At 44.4% G+C, this 23,016-nt stretch overlaps 1 protein-coding gene across 1 annotated transcript in view; it reads right to left on the bottom strand.

The window, feature by feature from the left end:
• The window catches only part of UBR4 (ubiquitin protein ligase E3 component n-recognin 4), a 3,959,899-nt gene that overhangs the window by 983,796 nt on the left and 2,953,087 nt on the right, over nucleotides 1–23,016 (bottom strand). Inside the window, 1 exon segment of the mRNA XM_044087073.1 lies at nucleotides 17,459–17,546. Coding sequence (XP_043943008.1) covers nucleotides 17,459–17,546 — 88 coding nt within the window.

The following is a 23,016-nucleotide window of genomic DNA, read 5'->3' as shown; positions in this document are numbered from 1 at the left end:
AAATAGGCGGGCCTGTATTGTAATGAGCTGAAGTGGCAGAGGCATGGATCTTACTTGATGAGAAGGATAGGCCTTTGTACAGCATCTCAGTTAGAAATTGTAAAATCTGAGGAATATTTGGAACAAGCGTGTCAATTCCTTGTGCCTGGTTCCAAGCACAGAATCTCTTCCATTTTTCTGCATAAGATTTTCTGGTGCTGGGCCTCCTGGCCTCCAAAATGACATCCATAACCGCTTTAGAGAGAGGTGTTTTCTGAATGGTTACAGCATCCGCCATGCAGCTAGATTTAGAGTTCTGAGTTGGCTGTGCAGGATCTGATTGTTTTGTTGGGTCAGTAAACAAGGAATTTGAGGCAATGTCCAGGCTGGGTCTTGGGACAAGCTCCTTAGGATTGGGTACCAGTGTTGTCGTGGCCAATCCAGGGCAATCAGAATCATTTGTGGCTTCTCTTGTCTGACCTTTAGGAGTACCTTAGGGAGGAGAGGCAGTGGAGGAAAGGCATATACTGTAAGGTTGTTCCAGCTGAATGACAGAGCATCCACTTTCCATGCTTGTTTGTGATAGGTCCTTGTGCAGAATCTCTGAAGTTGGCAGTTGTGAGGGGAGGCAAAAAGATCTATGTCTGGGCGTCCCCATTTACTTGTTATCATGCTGAAGATTTGTGGATCCAGTTTCCACTTGTGAGGGTCCATGAGATTTCTGCTTAGTTAGTCTGCCAGAGCATTTGTTTTTCCTGGCAGGAATTGTGCTTGCAGGTGTACTTGGTAAGTCAATGTTGTGTTCCACAAAATCATGGCTTGTCTGCAGAGGGGGTAATAATGTGTTCCCCCTGCTTATGTACCACATGACTGTGGTGTTGCAGCTGTCCTGGATGAAGTAGATCCTTGAAGGCTGTCAGAGCATTTTGTACAGCTAGCATCTCTTTTTGATTGATATGTAGATGCCTTTGGCTTAAGGCCATGTGCCCTGAATACATTTTCCTGCCATGTGGGCCCCCAGGCATAATCTGATGCATCTGTTGTTAGTGTTTGCCTGGCTGTGGGTAAAGTGAATGTCTGTCCCTTGTTGTGGTTGCAGGTCTGTGCCCACCATCAAAACTCCTGTTGTAGGCAGGGAATGAGTGAAATGAATGATTCCAGGCTGTGGCAATGTTGAATCCAAACACTTTTTAGGTACCATTGTAATTTCCTCATATGCAGTCTTGCATATGGAATTAGTAGAATGCAGGAGGCCATGTAGCCCAGAGCTTGCAGAATTTTTCTTGCAGTTAAATGGGTCTTTGTTGCCATGTTTTCGAAGTAAGAAGTCAGTTGCCTTTGTTTGTCTGGCGTGAGATAAGCCATCAGGGCAGTTGTATTTAAGCTTGCGCCCATGAATATTATCTCTTGAGAGGGTACTAGTTTTGATTTCTTTTCGTTTACTCGGTACTCTAAGCAAACTAGTAATCTTTTTACAAACGTCAGATGCTTTAGAAGAATGTCTTTGGCCTCTGCTTGAATAAGGTAGTCGTCCACGTAGGGATATATTTGAATTCCTCTTTGTCTGCAAAATGCAATTACTGGTGCCAGGCATTTTGTGAAGACCCTGGGTGCAGTAAATTAGCCAAAGGGCAGTGCAGAGAATTGGTAGTGCATTGAGCCAGCTATGAATCTGAGGTATCTTCTGGAAGATTGTCTGACTGGGACATGCAGGTATGCCTCTTTGAGGTCCAGAGTTACAAGCCAAGCCTTTTTGCCCAGCATGGGCAGACGCTGCTGCAGAGTCAACATTTTGAACTTCGGAACGTCCAGAAAAGTATTTAGAATAGACAGATCCAGAATCAGTCTCCATGATTTGTCCTTTCTTGGTACTAAGAAAAGTCTTGAGTAAAATCCTTGTCCCTGCTCTTGTCGTGGCACTGGCTGAATAGCCCTCATGTCCATGAGAGATGGAACTTGGTTTTGTGCCTCTCCCCATTGATTGTGTGGCAGGTCTGGCATACCTTTTGCCTTTAGAAGGGTGTGAAAGTGGAACCTGTAGCACTGAGAGACTATATTTAAGACCCATTTGTCCTGGGTAATCATGTGCCAAGTTTGTGAAAAAAAGTGCTAGCTTTCTCCCTAAGGGTGCTGCCAAAAAGATAAATGCTTGGCATTGGCAGAGGGAAGTCATTGAGACTGTTTCCTATATGGCTGTGTTTTGTCTACTCCGCTTTTGGAGGTAGAAGCACCTCACTGTTTGGGTCTGTATGAGCCCTGGGGCTGTTGCCTGCCTCTAGGGTGTCTGTTTCTGACTCTTTGTGGCTTGTCTGACATGGGAAAGGACCAATTTTTAGAAGACCAGTTCCTGCTAAATCTGGGTGGCTGCACCTGTAAGAAATCATTCAGTGTCTGCATAGATTTAGCTTTATCCTCCACTTTCTTTAATACCTCTTCTGCCTTAACACCAAACACAGTATCATGCTGTAATGGAGCATCCAATAATTTTGCTTTAACATGATCAGGCAGAGTCTGTTCCTTTAAGCAAGCATGCCTTCTAATGACATAGCCTGTTACAGCGGCCCTGCAAGAGGCCTCCAGTGAATCATAACCACACTGCAAAGTATGTAAGTATGTTTTCCCACTTGTTCAGCTGCATGCAATAAATCCTGCAATTCCTTATTCTCAGCACATTCAGAATTTAACATTTTCTGTTTTAACAGAGACATTAAACACTGTTGATATTTAAGCATACGAAATTGACAATTTAAAGCCCTTACAGCCAAGGTAGCAGAAGTGTAAACTCCCCCATCTGTCTAGTGCCCTAGAATCTCTATCTGAGGGGACAGGGTTTTTTGCAGTAGCAGCTTTGACCCCTTTGGGACCATGTGAAATAGTTTCTGGGTCAGCAGCAGGGTTTTTATATAAACATTTATGGGAATCTGGAACCCTGTAGTATCTGTCCGGCTTAACAGGTGCACGAGGTAAAGAGTCTGGGGACAGGCTGGACTCTGAGAATACATCATCTACTATGACTAGAACAGGAGAAATTGCAAGAGGTCTGTGCTGAGGCAGTAACAGAAAGTCTCCAAGTCTTTTCTTAGAGTCTGAATAATCCTGGCTATCCCAGTGGAATTGCTCTCTCATGGTATGTGGGGTTTCCCCAAAAGAGTAATCCTCAGGAGGAGAAGCTGAAGGAATAGAATCTTCAGCATCAGAATCCTCACAGGGAGGAATAGAATATCCCTGTCCTGAAGAGGAATCAGAGGAAATGGAAACCTGATCAGAGGAATCATATTCAGTATCTTGCCTAGGCCTCTTTTCAGGAGGGGGATGGGAACCCCTGATCAAATTAATTAGATCTTCGGCCATTTTGAGCATCTGTTTCTTAGGCATAGAAGTCTGTCCTGGAGAATGATGTACTTGTTTCCTTGTCTTTAAAACTGCTTTAGACTTTGTCTTGGATGCTGAAGTAGGCTTTATATAAAGTTGTGTAGGTCTGAAAACACCCTCAGAAGCCGATGCCTGCTCGGCGGCTCTGGACCCATCTGAGGGACTGATTTACACCTTGAGTATCCAGAGGCCTAGTTGTCTCCACGTGGGAGTCCGAGGCGGCCTGTGGCTCTGAGGTAGCGGAAGTCAGGGGCTGCAAAAGCGCCTCACTGAGCACCGGCGACTGGCCTAGAAGAGGTTTCGTCGTCGATTTTGGACCTCGGATGCCTGCCTTTTTCTTTATCCTTGCGCTTTTTATGAATTCCGGTCGTCGGTTGTTCCGACGGCATTATATAGTTAAACTTGCTGCCAAAGTAATGAAACGCAAAATCGTACCGACGCTTTATAGTGCGTTGGTTAAATCTAGCACAAAAGTGACAACTAGCAACGTCGTGACCAGGGCCTAGGCAAGGAATACAGTAAGAATAAAACTCCTTATGAGGTATTTGCTTTCCACAAGAAATACAGTTGTGAACTTTTTCTAACATCAGTCTGGAGCAAGAAAAAACTTTCCCTAACAGGGTACTTAGCTATACTGAAGACTTCGGACCTGAAATTCAATTATGAAAATCTCAGGAGTTGGCCGACCGGCACTTGCAAACTGCTTCTGCTTTGGGCACTGCGCGGCAAGAAAGACTGAAGAAAATGGCGTCGGCTGCATCTTATATACCCCTGTCACACTGACGTCAGGGAGGAGGAGACAGCAACCGACGCCAGACCAAGACTTTGGAACTCAGGCTGACTGTGGAAACTGCCTAATGGTAGGATAACCCAAGTGTAATGACTGCAGCAGTGTAACACGATGAACATCAAGCAGATACAAATCAGGCAGCAACTGAATGTGCCAAAAAACAAAAGAAAGAATATAAAATGAAGGACCAGATGAGAAGGCAAGAAATGTGGAAAATTCATAAATATAGTTGCAAGTATAGAAAACGTCTGGAAGAACCTCATGCTGATCAGGAACGAATGCAGGAATGATTAAGGAAAGGTGAATTCAAACCAAGAGATGAAAAGTTAATATTGGCGGCACAAGATAGTGGGCTACGTACATGTTGGTTTACAATGTCCATTGAACATGTGGGAGAAACAGACAAATGTAGGTTTTGTAAAAATAGAATTGGAAACAGTTGCACACCTCATTGCTGTTTGTGATACACTAATAGCAGGACTGTATACTGAACGACATAATGTAGCAAGACTGTTGCACTGGAGATTGTGCAAACATTATGGTACTGAAGTGGCTGAAAAACAATGAAAACATGAGCCACAAAGAAGTCTACATCACATAGGATCATTCACATTACCAACAGTTCAAAAGATAGATGCTAGAAAACTAGATATAGTGGTCCAAGAAAAGAAGACAAAAGGAGCATTGATCACTGAAATCGCCAAAACCAGTGACTACAGTGTCTTCCATACAGGGAGACACACTTAAAGTATCAGGATTTGCGGCAGAAACAAGAGCAGTGTGGAAGAAAGATACCCAGATAGTTCCAATAGTTGTAGGAGCAATGGGTCTTATAAAGAAGAAACTACAATAATATTTAAATACGTTACCAATACATGCAACCCCATATGAATTGCAGGAGTCGTCATTATTGGGCACATTACGGGTGCTGTGACTTCTGACTAACATCAAAGATCGAAACAATACTAATTTCATGAACTTTAATTGCACTTTAACTTAAGAATGGGGTCCACTCCCATCATGGTATTAGAAATCCAAAACATTTGGCGAAATTAAAAATAGGGACAGGGAAGGAGGGAGGGAAGGTTGAGGAAGAATGAGAAAGACGACATAGATGGAATGTTATAGAAAGTACGTAATTTCTTTATTTGATGTTCTCTTCTCATTCTTCCTCGACCGGTGGGACAGAGTTCCCAGCTACAATAAACTGGGTGGCCTTCATGGAAGGATATTTTGGAGCACTGCAGAACCAAAAGCAGCCGTACTTCCAGACACTACATCCAATTTGTAGTGGGAAACAGAGGTGTGACAATTAGACTAGGAGGCAGCTGAACATGTCATCAATAGAAACTTTAGCCTAAAAGGCCTGAGAAGTTGCCATGGATCTAAGAGAGTGAGCCTTAACTTTTTGAGACAACATGATGGACTAAAACAAGTTGCAATCTCTTAACCATTTTGCTAAAGTGGTCTTGGTGACTGGATGGCCATTTTTTTTTACATCAGAGGATATAAAAAGGTTGATCAGATTGTCTGAAATATTTAGTTCTTTCTAGACAGAAGAAAAATTGTCTGTAGACATCTAGCAAGTGAAGCATGTACTCTCCTTTGTTTTGGATGTGAGGGAAAAAAACTGGTAGGTTGATGGATTGACATATTGTTTTTCAGTAGCCATTTTAAGAAAAGATGGGTTAGTATGCAAGGTCACTCTCTCCTTATGGAAAACTTAGTAAGGACATTCAGAAGACAGAGGTTGCAGTTCAGACACTTGTTTTGTAAAAATGATAGTCACCAGAAAAATGGTCTTCCAAGATAAAAGTTTTAAATCTACTGAGGCTGAAGGTTCAAAGGGGAAAAGAACCAGGGTCTGTAAAATCATAGGTAGTTGGATCTTTTATGGGTGGTTGAAGAAAAGTCCCCCTAAGAAAGGCTTTGCACAATCTAGATGAGGCTAAAGATGATGCATTTTCACCCAAATGAAAATTCGAAATGGCTGCCAACTGTACCTTTACCGTGGAATGGATTGGTCCTGGAAAATGTGAGCTCGAAAATCTAAGACTGCCGGAACAGGAGTGGTAAATGGGTCCAAATTCTGTTTAGCCCAACTAGAAAACCTCTTCCATTTGCTGTTATAGATAAACTGGTGGAAGATTTATGTTAGGAGATCAGGATATTACGGACTGGGAAGGAAAGCCTGGCAGAGATAGTCATCACTAGAACTAGAGAACTCATGCAGTTAGCTTCAACCTTGGGAGATCAAGGTAAACTTGTCATTACGGATGGGATAGTAAATCCAGGCATGGTTCAAGAGTCCATGGATGGCAAATTAGATGTTACCAAAAGAAGGTGAACCAGATTTGCTGAGGCCAAAAAGGGGCAATGAGGATAATTTTGCTCTTCAACCTGGAGGCTTTCCGAAGAAATTTGAGGATTAAGGGGAAGGGGGAAGGCATAGAGTAATCAGGGGGTCAAGCATGGACCAGGCCGTCCCAGGGTGACTGCTCCTGAGGGACATCAAGGCGAAAAACCTACTGCACATGTTGTTGTGGGGAGAGCCGAATAGATCGCAACAAGTTTGACCCAATTTATAGAAGATCATGTTGGTTACTGACTGGTTCAGGGACTACTCGTGATGCATCAGCAGAACTCTGCTGAGCCTGTTCACTAGAGTGTTGCATTTCCCCAGAATGTGCGTTGCAATCATAAAACAGTTTGTAGAAATCACCCATTGTCACACACTCCTTTCTTCTTGGCACAGGAGTGGTAAATGGGTCCAAATTCTGTTTAGCCAACTAGAAAACCTCTTCCATTTGCTGTTATAGATTCTTCTGGTGGAAGATTTATGTGAGATCATCAGGATATTACGGACTAGGAAGGAAAGCCTGGCAGAGCTAGCCATCACTAGAATTGGAGAACCCATGCAGTTAGCTTCAACCCTGGGAGATCAGGGTAAACTTGCCTGGTTCCCCCTTGCTTGTTGATGTACCTAACTACTGACGTACTGTCTGTCTGAATCACAATCGGCCCTGGAGGAATGGAAGCTGTGAAGAGCCTGCAACATTAAAATGACTGCCCTCTTCTCCAGGACACTGATATGCATATTGGTCTCCTGAGACATCTACCTGCCTTGGACTGTTTGACTCAAGTAATGCCCCCTCCCCCCCTGAGAAGCATTCGTGATGAGTGTGGCTTTTAGGGGAGGAAGAACAAAGACTGCTAAGGTCCAATGCAGAATTCTCATCTGCAGGCATGCTGTGGGTAGCAGAGTAACAATGGCTGACATGGAACTCAGGGCCTGAGGACCAGTTTGGCTGAGGGAGCTGGAATTGACAAAATCTGTCTGACATGTAGTTTTAGATTTGTTATCCTGTCCAGAATAAGGAAGGCCCAGGCTCAAGCCCTGGACATATCCAAACTTGCTCCCATAAAATCTATACACTGAACTGGTTGAAGCTGGGATTTTTCTATGTTGATCATTATGCCCAAGGCAGGAGCTAGTTGTAATAGGTAGTCTCTGGCTTTAACGAGTAGAAGCCTGTTTGCAGCAGTTAGCAGCTAGTCGTCCAGGTGTGGAAAAACATGGAATCCTTGTAGTCTGAGATGAGTTGCAACCACTGCCATGCACTTGGTGAACACCCTGGGGGCTGTGGTGAGAACAAAGGGAAGAGCTCTGAACTGGTAATGACTAGCTCCCAGCCTTAAATGTAGGTACCTTCTGGAGTGCCTGTCCATCTTGATGTGGTAGTATGCACCCTTCAGGTCCAGTGAGCACATCCAGTGGTCCATTTTCAATAGAGGTAGAATGGACTGAATCATAACCATCCTGAATTTTGTCCATTTTACCAACTTGTTCAGAGATGTCAGATCCAGGATGGGCCTGAGGTCCCCCATCTTTTCTTGGTATTAAAAAGAACCTTGAGGAAAAGCCTAATCCAAACTGATCTGGTTGGACCTTCTGGGTGACTCTTTTATAGCAACTTTAAGATTTCCAACTCTGCTGCCTCTCTCTGATTGGGTGGATCATCTAGGAGAGATGACTTTGGTTTGGAGGTTTTTGAAATAGAAATCAAGTATCTTCTGGATAAGATCCTTTGCAACCACCAGTCATTTACAATGGCAGTCTGGTGTGTGGGTGCAAGGATAACTGCCCCTTGACTGACTTCAAAGGAGGACAGTCAGGCAATCCCTCAGGACCGCTGAAAGGGTCTGTGCGAAAAAGAATCCAGACACCCTTGACTTGACACTGATGAAAGATGACTTGAAGGGTTCTGCGAAACTGCACAGTCGCATCCAGGCATGATGCCTAATGGCAATGCCAGAAATGGCAGCCCTAGATGTACCCTCCTCAACAAGGGAGACTGACCTCGTGGACGAATTTGATGTCGACTGCAGAGTGGCCAATCTGGAGGAGACATGGACTGTGGGATCTAGCTATACAGTTCTTTGATTAAGTCCCTCTGTAGCCTGGTAAAATGGGAAAGGTAGTTTAAGGTTCGTAGAGTAAAGGTAGAGGAGGCACAAACTCTCTTGCCAAATATGTCCATCGCCCTAGACTCCCTGTTAGGGGGATGGATCGAGGAGCTTTCCTAGGCCACCTCCTTTTTACTGGCTGCAGCAACAACCATGACATCTACCGAATACCCTTTGTCCAATGGGGGCAGTCAAAGGGAGCACTGAAAATTTTGTCTGCACACTTAGGAATCAGTTCTATGGTATCCAGATCCTTTCAAGCCCTGCTTGATACCAGATCAATGAGGACATCAACCAGCCAGTGCACACAAGATGTCGAGGGCTAGATCCAAAAGCCTCCAGGAACACTGCTTCTTCCGGAGTTGGGGTTTGGGAAGACAATCCACCTCTTTGTGGCAGGAATTCCAAGATGTCTCCAAAAATGACATCCTCAGGTGGAGATCTGAAGGACGGTTTCCCTTCCTCAAAATCAGTGTCTTCAGTGACAGATTCCTTTTGGGAATCCAGGTGCCTCCTTTCACACATTCTCTTCCGGGGAAATCTCCTCAGTGGTGTGTTCTGGAGAGATGTCGGAAGACATCTGGGTTCTAAGGGTGGAAGCACTCAAAGGCTTTGCTGGGCCACCTGTCCCAAGGGGGGCAGAGGTAAGGTCTCAGACACAGTCTCCACAGGAGAAAGAAGTGAATGTGAAAGGGTGGGAGCCAAAGAGCTCCTCGGCATGGAGAGGACCCTCTTCACCACCTCGAAAGGAGAATGGGCCAGAGATGCCAAAGACCGTCCCCATCAGAGCTGAAACTACCAGAACGGATGATTCCTGAACATGGCCAACCCCCTGCTCCAAAAGGGGAGCTGCAGCCCACAAACTCCAGAGGTCCAAAGGAAGGTGATGTTTCCAAAAACTTCAGAGTTGATGTCAACCCACCCCCCCAGAGCAGATGTCATGGCTTAAGCTCAGAGAGCTGCTCTGCTCGGAGGTAGTTGGAACACAGTGAGTCAGGGTAGGCATTAGAGGCGAAGTGAGATCCACTATCGGCTCAGATGCCTCAGGTCTTGGGGCATTTGGATCCAAAGGCTCAGAAGCAGTCAGTCGGACTGGAGAAGGAGCTAGGGATTTAAAAGGTGACTGTCTGCCAGCAGTCTTTGTAGGGAATAGGGATGGTAAAACCCCCATCTGGATCTGCGTCTGAAGGAAATGTCTCATCAATCTGCCCACCTCTGATTCCGAAAGGCCATGGGTCGACCTGAGAAATGATGCTCTGGATGGAGGATCCTTGGGGACCTAAGTCCGGCAAACCTGTGGACGGGTGCAGGGAGATCAGAGAATAAAGGAGCTCAGGGTCAAGGAGAGGAATGCCTGGACTTACTCGGATCCTAGGACCTGGGATCAGACACCTTCAGAGCCTTGGTTGGAGGCTCATCAAAGGAAGATGAAGTACACTTCCCAGGGAAGCATTTCCTGCACTCCCTATTGTCACGGTGCTTCTTAGGAGGGGGTTGAACCCCTGCAAAAGGAGAGGAGGAAAAACCTGCTAACGGGGCCAAATGAGGAAGGAGGTCCCTCAGAATCAGCTTATTTCTTCTGTTGGCCACTGCCAGAGCATGAGGTGTCAAGGTGGGCAGGGCCAAAACAATATACACACTCCCTGTGGGCATCAGATAAAGGAATCTTTTGCTTACAGGAACTGTACTTTTTGAAACTCAAGGGTTTCTCAGACATAAAAGAAGAGACAGATAGGAAAGGAGGAAGGAAAGAAGGAACATAGTTCCCACCAAGAACAATACCATCTTACGCAAAAAAAAATACTAACCACTACATTTTTTTTTTTTTTTTTTGTTAAGGTAAAAAAGAGAGGAAACAGTTAAGTCAAGAGCTAGAGAGAGATAGAGAGAGAGAAATTAAGTACCTTACAGAAAAAGACCCTAAAGCTTTCAAACAGAGGTTGAGGCGAAGGACTGCAATGTCTCTCCTAACAGCAGCAAAAAAGATCTGAGGCAATGACAGGGAGTGAGGCATTTTAAGTTGAGGAGGAGGTTGAGTTTTGGAGCCTAAGCTTTTGGAAAGTGGCCCAGTCACATCTGATATCAGATCAGAAACACAGGTTGAGGAAGAATGAGAAGACGTCATCAGATCAAAGGTTTTGTACAGCATTTTCAGCAAATGAGAACAAACATGTGTCACCATTATGCATCAGAGAAAATTTCCTGCACTGAATTTAATTTTTTTCAAATATTTAATTTGAAATACAGGGAGCAAATAACGAGAGAGGGAAGATCATAGAGTGAGATGAGCCTAAGACGACATTTAAACTGCAAGCTACAGACTGCCTTCTCTACCAGATATCGATAGAGTATAAGCAAAGAGAAACAGACCAGGCAATCTTAGGTGAAGGACCTGCTCTGGTGGAGCTTACAGTAAAATCTAGACTAGATCGCGGATTAAAAAGGGATAATTAGTAGAGCATATAAAATACTGTACAATAACTATAAGAATCACAGAATGTTAAAAAAAGATTGGGCAATTTACAAAAGAACAATGGGAGGACAATGGGAGTGTATGGCTCCCAAGTATGCAACTAAGTCTAGGTGGTTTAGGATCTTTTCTTGGAAGTGTACTCTTTGTTCGAAAATTTAGGAAAGACTGGTAGGTCAATAGTCTGATTAATAGAGAACTCAAGAGATTACTTTGGGAAGGAAGGTATGATTGGGTCCGTAGTGATACTCTGTCCTTATGGAAAATCAAATAAGGACGCTTTATACATATAGCATGGAGCTTGAAAATGCATCTAGCCAATGTAAAGACCACCAGAAAGACAGATTTCCGAGATAGTAACTTGATGTCACAAGTAGCTGCAGGCTTAGGGAGGCCTTGTTGAAGACTGTAAGACTAGTGTGAGAATCCATGGTTCTATGGGCTATTTAATTGGAGGTCTGGAGTGATAAGACTCCTTTCAAAAAGGTTTTGCTTAGGCAATGTGAAATTAAGGAGTCTCCAAAACCATTACGAAAGTTTGGAACTGCAGCTAAATGAACTTGTATAGTTGATGCTGTGGCACCCTCCTCAAAGTTGCTTGATAAGTACTCGAGTACAGCAGAGACCGGTGCAGAATATGGATCTAGTTTTCTCTGTCTAGACCAAATTGAAAATCTTTTCCATTTGTCAGCATAAAGTTTCCTGGTGGATGTTTTATGCAAAGACAAGATAATGTCACGAATTGGACAGAAAATATTACAATGCCTGGCGATCAGCGGAAGTGGAGAAGCCAAGCTGTGAGCTTGAGACTAGTCAAGTTCTGGTGGCTCAACCCTTGGGGGTGAGAAATCAGATCTGGAGTTGGATCCAGGATCCACGATCAGCGAAGAAAATGCGGCCAAAGAAAGGGGAACCATATCTGTCGAGGCCAATAAGGTGTTACGAGGATCACTATTTTTCAAACTAAGGACTTTCTTCACGAACTGAGGAATCACTGGGATGGGGGGATAAGCATATAGCAGTCCCGTGGGCCAACGTGGATTAGACAGTCCATCGAGGACCCCCTCTGCAGGGGAATTAGGGTGAACTAGTTGCTGCATTTGTGGCTGGATGGGGAGGCGAATAGGTCGCAACAAGGCTGGCCTCAATGGCTAAAATTCTTTGACGCTATGTTGATGGACCACTTGTGAGGCAGGAGAATGCATCTGCTCAACTTGTCTGCAATCATGTTGGAATTCCCCATGATATGCGTTGCTATCAGAAAGCAGTTGGAAGCTATCGCCCATTGCCAAACTCTCATGGCTTCTCAACATAGGGAGTAGGACTTGGTTCCACCTTGTTTGTAGATATACCAAACTACTGACATGTTGTCCGATTGGATAGCAATTGTTCCCAAAGGAAGGGCAGACTGGAATGCTTGCAATGCCAAAAGCACTGCCCTCAGTTCTAGAACGTTTATATGCAGATCAGCCTCTAAAATCAGACCATGTGCCTTGGACTGTCATTCCCTGAAAATGCCCCCCCACTCTATCAGGGAAGCATCTGTGGTTACATTGGCGCTGGGCTGAGAGGGGTGGAAGGGTTGGCTCCAAAGCTCTGTCTCTGACTTCATCCACCAAGATAGCTCTTGCTTACATTGATTTGTTATTTGAATCTGGAAGGACAATGGGTGACTGTTTGGATACCATTGGGTTAACAAAAGCCATTGTAGAAGTCTCATGTGAAGCCTTGCAAGGGGTTATATTGTTACGGATGCTGCCATTGACCCTAGCAGCTGCAGGACCTCTCGAGCTGAAACCATGTTTTGGCACAGTATCACTCGGAGCCGGATCCTTAGTCTTCGTACCCTGTGATCTGGGAGACAGATTAAGCAAGAATGGGTACAGAAAATTACCCCTATACATTCCAAAGATCTGGTTGGAGTCGGATTGGATTTCTCCCAGTTTAGAAAGATTACCAGAAGATTTGACAAGCAGAGGGTGTAGTACAAGGCTGTTACCAGTAGGTGCTTGGTGGGGGCGGTAAGGAGCCAATTGTCTAAATATGGAAACACCCGGAATCCCTGTAGTCTCAAGTGAGCTGTCACTGCTGCCATGCATTTGGTGAACACTCTGGAGGCTGTAGAGAGTCCGAAGGGCAGAGTGCAGAATTGGTAATGACTAGCTCCAAGCCGGTAGCGAAGGAACCTTCTGGAACGTTTGTCCATTTTGATGTGGTAATACGAATCCTGAAGGTCTATCGAGCACATCCAATCTCCTCCCTCCAAAAAAGGGAGGATGGACTGAACGTGACCATCTGGAATTTTGTCTGGTTGACTAACTTGTTTAAACAGCTGAGGTCCAAAATTGGTCTCCAGTCCCCTGTCTTTTTGGCACCAAAAAGAATCTTGAGTAGAATCCGGATCTGATCTGGTCTGGTGGGACTTTCGCGAAGACTCTTTAGATACAGTTTTTCTATCTGTAGAGCTGCTTCTTCACTTAGACTGGGAGGAATGCCAGGAATTAGTTTTGGTGACTTTGGGTATGAATCGAACAGAATTTGGTAACCTCTGGTTATTATCTTCTGCACCCAAGAATCTGTGCTATTTAATAGCCAGGCATTGGGGTGCAGAGAAAGATGTCCCCCGACTGCTTCCAGAGGAAAGCAATTGGGCTACTCTTTAGAAGCGCTGATGGGATTTGTCCAGAGAAGGAATCTCTGGAACCTTGATTACACGGACCCCCTCTGCCTCTGTAGGGACATCTTCCAGAAGAGTTGCCCCCTCTGCCTCTTGGGGTTAACTCACCACTTGTGTCACGAAAAGGACCCTGAGACTTTTTGTGCCACAATTTCCCACTTCTCTGGTTTCTGGAAAAGGAGCACTGAGGAGTGGAGAAATGTACACAGACAGCAGACAGGGTCTTGCCGTCCTGCTCATACCTGGCTAACGTGTCTTTCACTTTAGGGCCAAACAGGGAAAACGCTTCCACTGGAGTGTTAAGGAAGACTTAAAAGGATCCAAGATGTCACACAGATGCATCCAGGCATGACGTCTCATAACTACAACTGAACCCACAGCTCTTGCCGCCCCCTTCGGTTGCATATGAAATTAACCTCATGGACGAATTTGATACCGACTCCAGGGTTGTTAGCTGTGAGCGCACCTTGTCATTTACCTCATCAGACACCTGTCCTAATAGAGTACTAGAGAGTTCAAAGATTAGGTCTCTCTGGAGTCTGGTGAAATATGCCAGGTAGTTCAAGGACTGAATAGCAAAGGTCGATAAAGCATACACTCTCTTCCCTAGTCTGTCCATCGCTTAGGACTCTCTGTTAGGTGGGAGAACAGTGTGGCACTCCTCAGCGAGCTTTTTCTTTGTGGCCGCCGCCACCACCATCGCAGCTACAGGTAAACCTTTTGACCAATGTGGATTTTCTTTAGGGGGGAAACAAAAACTTGTCTTGTCTCTGGGAGACTGCTCAAAAAAGAGTCAGGGTTCCTCCAGGTGCGCTGCACCACAAGCTGAACAAGCTCGTCTGCAGGCAGGGTCACCCAAGAGGTAGATGATCTGAGCATGAAAAGCCTGCAGGAAAACGGATTCCTCAGGGGAAGGATTTTTGGGCTTCCAATCACCCCTCTGTTTCAAGATGTCAAGGATATCACCGAAGGAGACATCTTCAGGGGGTGATTGTGGGGAACCCTCCCACTCATCTTAATCCGCATCTGTAAGGGACTCGTCAGGGGAGTCTACGTACTTCCTCTTACATGATTTCTTCCTTGGAACTTCCTCAGTGGGAGCTTCTGAGGAGGACCCGGAGAAAAGGGCACCCTGCATTAGGGTCTCCTGGGGCTCCAGTGCTCGATGTCCCAGGACGGTGGCCTGTGACAGCTGCAGCTCAGGGGGAGAACATGTTTGGGGTTCTGATGCAGTAGCCTTGCCTACAGAGACAAGGGCCCTCTCCACTGCCTGGAAAGCAGGGTCGCCCGAAGTGGGGTGGAAGCCCAAAACAGAGGAGGACAACCTTGGAACCGGGGTCACATCCCACTCCACTGAGCCCACTCCCAGGAATGGAGCCTCAAGCTGCATCGGTACCGACAGGGCTCCTAGCACCGTGGACAGTACCACAGACAGGATTGGCACCTAGCTTGGTACTGAGGAGCCTGTAGTCCAATCCTGCATCTGTGGAAGACCTAGTTCCAAAGGAACCGAAGGCCAAAAGGTCAGCTCCGAGGCCAAAGTGAGGTCCACTACTGGCACCGAGGCTGTGGGTGCCGAGAGCGGCGTCGGTGCCATGGGCTTCAAAACCTGCAATGAGGTTGAAGGAGAGTAAGATGGAGTCTGTGAAGCAATATTTCCATGTCCAAGAAGGGATTGGGTTTTTGAATCTGAATGAATCCCCCTGGCTGTCAGCAGCTGGTCCACAAGGCACACCACGTCTAGTTCTGAGAGGTTCCTGGTGGATCTCATGGATATCCCCAACAGGGACTCTGGACGCTCTAGTAAGGGGCTATATACCTGCCCCAAGAAAGGGTCCACAAACGGAGAATATCGGGTCCGTGGTAGTGTCTAATGGCACCACCATCTCCAAATTTGAGATGATCGAGGGAGTGGAACCGTGCAAATGCTTGGTGCCGAGATCAGAGCAGAGATCAAAATCTGAGTTTTAGTCAAAGTCGGTGCCATAGACGTCTGTGGCGAAGGAGGCGCTGATGCAATAGTAGTAGATGGTACCAAAATTGGTGCAGTAGAAGTTGGCTTTTGGCCCGGTACAGAAAGTTTCACTAGTTTGGGTTTAGGTAATCTCTCCTAACCAGAGGGTGAGGAGGGAATTGAATGTGGCCTCTTTTTCTCTTTCCTAGGAGGGGTGAACCCTCCGATGCAGAGAGAGACTCTGAAAAGGGCGATTTAAGAAGGCCCGTTAGAATCAATTTATTCTTTCTTTCATTCAAAGTATGGGAACTAAATCCCTGACAAGCAGAGCAAGGCGGCTGGACAGAAAGATGAGACACTCCCAAATAATATACACAGTCATCATGAGTGTCACTATTCGACATTTTTCTCCCACACTTTGGGCATCGTTTGAATCCTGAAGTGCCGTTTTTTTTTCCAGACATGTTAAATCCAATACTATGAAAGCAGTACAAAGAAAAACAAGCAAAGAACAACAAAGCACAATATTAGTATTTACACACTGTTAGACAGAAAAAACAAAAGGAAAATATCAACAATGGTACTAGGAGATTACCACAGTGGCTAGAGAGAAGGGAGTGTACCAGGGTTGGTATAAAGATTACCAACAGGTAGTTTGACAGGAAAAAATTTTGAAGACAGGGCTAGAAACCTAGCGATAGCTAAAACGAGTAAAATAAAAAGGATAAACTATCAAGACTTCTCAATAAGCACTATACATCAAAAATGTCTAAGACTTGGCTGAGAGATGGCTTGAACGTGGCTTTATGGCTATGCGGCAAATGAGATCTGAGGTAACAGGATGGGTAAAAGCTTAGCTGAAGAGTTTTTGGCTGGTGCGAGCTTGGTATAAGGCTGACTCAGTTCCAAGGACGGAACCAATAACCCATCAGTGATGAATGGAATGAAGATTATCATCATCAGATCCACTGGCACAAACAGCCCAAAAGAAGAGACAGCCTTTCAGAACAATGATATGGCAACTACAACAGACCTCATCCACAGAAGCATTTCAAAAATAACTTACAAACTGTTCTGTAAGGGTCTGCTCTGGACATACGAGTAATTGTTAAAACCTTCCCTTCTGCTATACTCAGCTTAACTACTTTTCTCCTTCACCACCACTGCACTAAGCAAGTTCAAGCAGCACCATCATGAGTTAAGTCAAGCTTACCTCAATGTCCCAGTCCTGTGACCTTGAACAGTCAGCATTGAGACGCATTGCTAATTATGGCAGTCTTGATATCATGTTCCCAGTGCAGCCGAGAGAGGCAATCTGGTCAGTGCCAAGAACACACTTATTCAACGTCTTAGGTAATGAACAGGTGAACGTTACCATAGTGAAAGCAATGTGGAATGAAGAACATCTGTGTGAGTGGCGAAGAACTTCTCAGCACAGAGCAATGTATACACATGCCAGCATAAAGAAAACACTTAGAAAACAGGGACAAAAAATATCTTGCAGGACAGTATTTACCTACTGCAGGTGGCTGCAAAATCAGATAGAGATTCATATTTAAGAGTAAAACAAACCACAGGCATCCACGGGTGTGTGGACTGAACTAAAGAAAAACATGTGGACTGAATTAAAGAAAAACATAATCTACTAAAGATGATCGTGCAGTTTGAAAAGGCAAGTGCTTGAATAATTTGAGTACCAGAATGTCACAACAGCCCACCATATTTAATCACTGGGAGCCTATTACTTACAGAAAATGCCACTTCTGGATTGTTACAAACAAGGCAAGGATCACTCTCTAGGTAATGACCATCGAACTCGACAAGGCCAGACAAAGTACTAGAAAAAAAATGAAAAAAAAATGAGCACAAAGATGATCTGTATTACTAATTCTCTAAGCAAACAGCAGACTTACAAAAAGGAAGAAACTGATTTCTCCACATTCAAGATTATCTCTACAATGAGGTATTTAATTATGATTACATCTGAACTGGAAAATCTGTCAACAATTCTGGTACACAGAATCACTTAAGAACTACTCACTGCAAAGACTGTTTAATTATAAAGTATGGGAGACAGACAAAAGTTACACAATGTCAGCTTCACATAAAACATTTATGGATGTTATTAACCTCACTTGTCTTACAAAGATGAAGAATAGGAGCTCCCTTCATGCCAATATTGATTCATTTCACCTAAGGACTGACCTGCCAATAAAGTGCAAAAAAGGCCATTTTCTGCCCATCACTGATCTTAAAGTTTTACTCAGATGTTCTGCACTAAGACAACGTGTGCAAAACTTTTAGTGATCCTACGTTGCCATTTTTAATCACTACTGCACTTGTGGAGAATGTATCTCATCCTGAACTCCCAAAAACAGGCAGCCTGATAGAGGATGCTGAAAGTCGCCAAAACATCAAGGCTTTTAGCAAAAGTGACAGGAGATAAAACTGTCAAGAAGACTAACACTCAGGAAAAAAATGTGAAAACAGAATTACCTATTACACAAGTGAAACACCACCCTGACAAAACAATGCATTAAAAGCTGCATTGAGGAGGATCTTGTTTTCATCCCACTCTTATGTCATCAAAAAGGGAGGCTTCATAATAAGGCAAGTAGCAGATCTACTGCACAGATAAGCCGATGTTGCTCCATTTACTGACAGGAAGACTGTATCCGACACACTGATTAAGAGCTCAAAGTGTAAATTACAGTAAAATACAACACTTCTGTGTACTTTATAAACAAGAGCATTTTTCTTGTTGGATCTAGTTAGAACGATCACTTTTTCCACTTCAATTTCATTATTTTCTCTGAATTCCTGTACTCAGAGACATAAATGTCCTAAAGCAGCATGTACTGGGACATTACAGAATGCTCTTAAGACAGCCAGGTACTACCAAGCACTGAAAAAGTACGTTTACTACAAATCGAGAAAACCAAAGAGGTAGTGCCTACATGGTTGTAAAGATAAATTCATCCTTTACTGACTATCCCACTAGGCTAAAGGACTCTCTTCAGGGGAGATCCAAGGTGGTATTTCTACAATTGGGGAAATTTTGTCAGGTCATTGGGAAATTCCCCCCCCCTCTTTTCAATTGATGCTACGGGATCCTTTACATCCACCTGAACTACCACCACATCAAGCAGACAGGACCTCAGTTTAACTTCCAGTCTAAAGGATGACACACTCAAGACTGCATCCCTCTTCCCCCAATGCTGCAAAGCAGTATCAGCAATCCAATCACCTATAAGGTCAATAGCATTCACAGCCAACTGGTCTTCCAGCACCAAAGGCAAGTGTGCTACCTGCTGAACTACTGACACACTAAACAGATACTTGCTCATGAAAATAGAATTTCAAAAGCAACCACTGGATAGAGGGACCATCTAGACAGAGAGGCTGGCAGAAGGGTATTCATGACCCTCAGAAAATATTCTCTTGTACATCTACTTATACTGTGGCGTACAGTTACTTTCAGTAAATGTAAATGTTTGAGAACATTCCCTATTACAGTTATTTCTTGGATTCCAGCCTTCAAAAAGTCAATGGCTGGCAAGACTTGCAGAGCTCTAACTTTATGTCTACTGGCCTTGGCTGGCTCCCTTCCACTTGAACCTCAACACATTGGCGTTATAAAAGGGGCTCCAGCTGATGTAATTTTCAGATCCCTTTTGCCCCAACTAGAAAAAGAGCTCATTAGGCATCAGGGAACTACTGTACTTATGGAATACATGTTCAGGGATGAATGACCAACATATGGCACCAATACACTTCTCTAGATACTATGCAAGATCAGATGAAGATGCCCGGTAGGGGAAAAAAATGAAGGAAGGTGAGGGATAGTCACTAAGGTACCCAACCCACCCCCTCAAGATGCCCAGGCAGGAAACAAGAAAAGATGGTGGGGGTAACAGGAACTACATCAGTGAGCATCCACAATTATGGGAAGCTCCTAACCCAAATGTACTATCTTCACTGTAATATTCACTGCTGCAGTCATTACTTCTGGGATACATTCAAGTCCGAAGGATGTCTGTGACAAAGTCTGCCCTGGCTTTTGATGTAAAACCTATTCTGTAATGTTTGGAAAAGATGAGGTGAGAAGATGGACAACACTGCTTCTTTAAAAAGGGATGGGCACTAAACCTCAACTATGAAATGCTGTCGTGGCTGCCTTGGCTGTGGTGGAATGGGTACTGACATGACCTGCCACAGGCTTTCCATACAAAATAAAGTCTTTCAGCTTTTCCCGGTTAGGGATCGCCACAGCGGAACTCCGCTTCGCTCATGAGTGGCAGTGGATTTTTACGGTGCCGAGTTGCCAGCCCGATGCCCAACCTTCAAAGAAGGCACGCCCATTCACTCTCGCACCTACCTGCATGTCTTTAGCATCACTCGACTGCGGGGAGGACATGCAGACTCCACACAGAATGCACACCAGCAGAGAATCGAATGGGAGAACCTCTTGCTGTGAGGAGACAACGCTAACCGCTGCACCACCGCGGCCTTGTCAGGAGAAAAAAAAAAATAGGCTTTCCATGTCAGGAGAAAAAAAAATAGGCTTTCCATGTCAGGAGAAAAAGGGAAGCAAGCCATTTTGATAAGGTTTGTTTAATAACAATCTTCCCCTCAATAGTTACTGCAAAGAAGAGGAACAGGAACAACTAACCTGCCTTTTTGATTTACTTAGTCCTGAACAAACAAAATCTCACTTATCTACATCGATCCAAAGAGCATAAAGGTTATTTCCCCTTTGTTTTGGAGTTCTGAGAATACAGGGAGGTACACAACCTGATTAAAACACAGCTCTGTAACCATTATAGGCATGAAAACAGGGTCAACACTAGTAATTCTGAATCTTCCAGCAGAAGAAAAAAGCCACCAAAACCAATTTTCCAGGAAAGGTATTTCAGGGAAGAAGCAGCAAGTGCTTCAAAGGGTGCCAGGGTGAGTTTTTCCAGTACATACATTAGGCCTCATCGTGAAGTAATGTATCCTTTGGGTGATCTAAGGTGACGTATCCCGTCTAGGACTTGAGTAGGTGGTAACAGTATGAGGAGGAAGGGTCCAGATGCAGAAAGCTGATACAGCTGAAACATGTACCTTCAAAATGGCATAAGATAAACCCTGACTTGTAGAAGTCCTACAAACAACTCAGCATCAGAAGACATCTGAGCCAAATCGCAATCATGGTCTCTAGAGCAAGCCACCAGAGAGAATCTCTTCTACTTAGATAGGTATGACTGCATCCCTCATAATATTTAACATGCCCTCTGAAAACTTACAAATGGAAGGGTTGAGAGATAGATCATCTGCCAGCCTTATAGTGTTCAGGAAGGAGTGCAACAACAACTGTTTTTCTAAGATAAGGTCCACTCACTGAAGCAAAGGTATAGGCTGTGACTTTCTAGATTTAGTGAGGAGGAGAACCAGCATTGCCTGGGCCAAGAAGGGGCTATCATTATCTCTTCTGGACTCTCTTCCTCATTCTTTTGCAATACCCTGAGCATTCAAGGTTATTACAGGAAAAGTGTACAAAAACAGACCTTCCCAAGGTACAATGAAAGTGTTTACTTCTAAGTGCCTGGAGCTGCTGTCCCGCTGCATAAATTCACGGGTTGCCGGTTTTCTGAAGGCAGAGAAAGGTCCACTTCAGGCAGAAACTACAAATGGGCCAAAAATTCAGAAAGGCATTCCTGTTCAATATTTATTCATGAAGATATGATCATGACATGCTCAGTCTGTTAAGACATTCTCCTGAGACTATATGTAAGCTGCCCTGAGGATAACGCCCAACTCTCAGTTTATTTTCCAAATCTGCATGTATAACATTTAAGAAAGGACCCCCTCTACACACACACACACACACACACACACACACACACACACACACCATGGTATTGTCTGGAAGGATATGCAGGAATCTAATGTCCAAATTTCTCTGAATGCTTTCAGAGTTGCAGCAACTACCCCCATTTCCTTTTCATTTCTTCTATCTTATGTCCCTGTCCTGCATTCCATAGATTCCCTGATCTTCCGAGTGGACTTCCCATGCAGTGAATGGGGAGTCTGTGGTGAAGGTCCAGGCTCCCAGAGCCAATCTGAAAGGTTCTCTGACATTGTGATTTTCTGGATTCTTTCATGACAGGTTTTAATTAGCAATAATAATAAGAAAAATACAAGAGCAAAATGGAAATGGGAGTCTCTAGAAACTGGAAGTGTAAGCAGGTACCACTGAAACTTCCTTCACTAGATGTCCCTCATCAGTATGCAAGGGGCCATATACCCAGAATCCTAAGGAATTTTCTTGCCATGTTTGTGTCCCCTCCCAAGGCTATCAAGAGAAAAAAGTGTGTGTATTATTCAAGAGAGAGAGCAGGAGGGAGGCTTTTTGCTGCTGTGTGTCCAATAATGCCGTGAGGAACAGCATTTTTTTGTTTGCAGGTGTCATACGAGACTTGGAAGGGTCGAAAGAGGAACCTAGCCTCCAGTACCATATCATGGTAGACTGCAAGGCCTTCTGAATCCATTCGACCAAGTCCACCTGAACTCACACAATCTTTCAGGTAAGGGCAAATATACATGCACTTGGTCATGCACAAGTCTACCAGAAGAGGCGAGGCACTCTGTGAAAACCCTGGGTGCAGAAGACAAGTCAAAGAACAATGAGGTGTAAACTGGAACAGAGTTTCCTATCTTCAAACCCTGAATACCTTCTGTGCATCTTTGCAATGGGAATTTGGAGGTCGGCATCCTTTACATCTAAGATGAACAGGCTAGTATGATCAAAAGTAAATGTTATGGAAATGTAAGGAGTTTGAACTTTAGCACTAACAGGATCTTGTTTTGCCTTAAAAAGGTGTAGAATAGGCCTCAAAGGCCAATCTTTTCTTGGTAATAAATAATCTTGAGTGGAGCCCTGCATTTGTAACAGTCTCCATTCTTTTCGCATCTTGTAAGCTCTCAGAAAACACAAAACCATAGAAAGTGGAGAGTTCAATTTTACTACTGGAGTCGAGCATCTACTTATATGCAAACACTTCAGATCTTGATGTTTTGACCTTTTTCCTTTTTGCTATGCTCCAGCAGCTGCAACTCCTGCAGTTCTTCCTGCTTAGATTCTTCCCAGTCACAGACTACGAAGGTCCACGACAGTCATTCTAATATTCACTTCTGCAGTCACTATTACTGGGATTTCTACATATGAAAGTCCAAAGACTGGCCATACTTCCAGTACTCTACCTTCCCCCTACTAGCCTCTTTTGAGACCCTCCCACTGGGATGCCAGGACTTCAGTGGTATAG

The sequence above is a fragment of the Protopterus annectens genome, chromosome 1.part1, assembly GCF_019279795.1.
Source record: "Protopterus annectens isolate FY-2018-M chromosome 1.part1, PAN1.0, whole genome shotgun sequence".
Lineage (NCBI taxonomy): Eukaryota > Metazoa > Chordata > Ceratodontiformes > Protopteridae > Protopterus > Protopterus annectens.
Note: the sequence above shows the minus strand (reverse complement) of the source record. Positions and strands in the feature narration are given on the sequence as shown.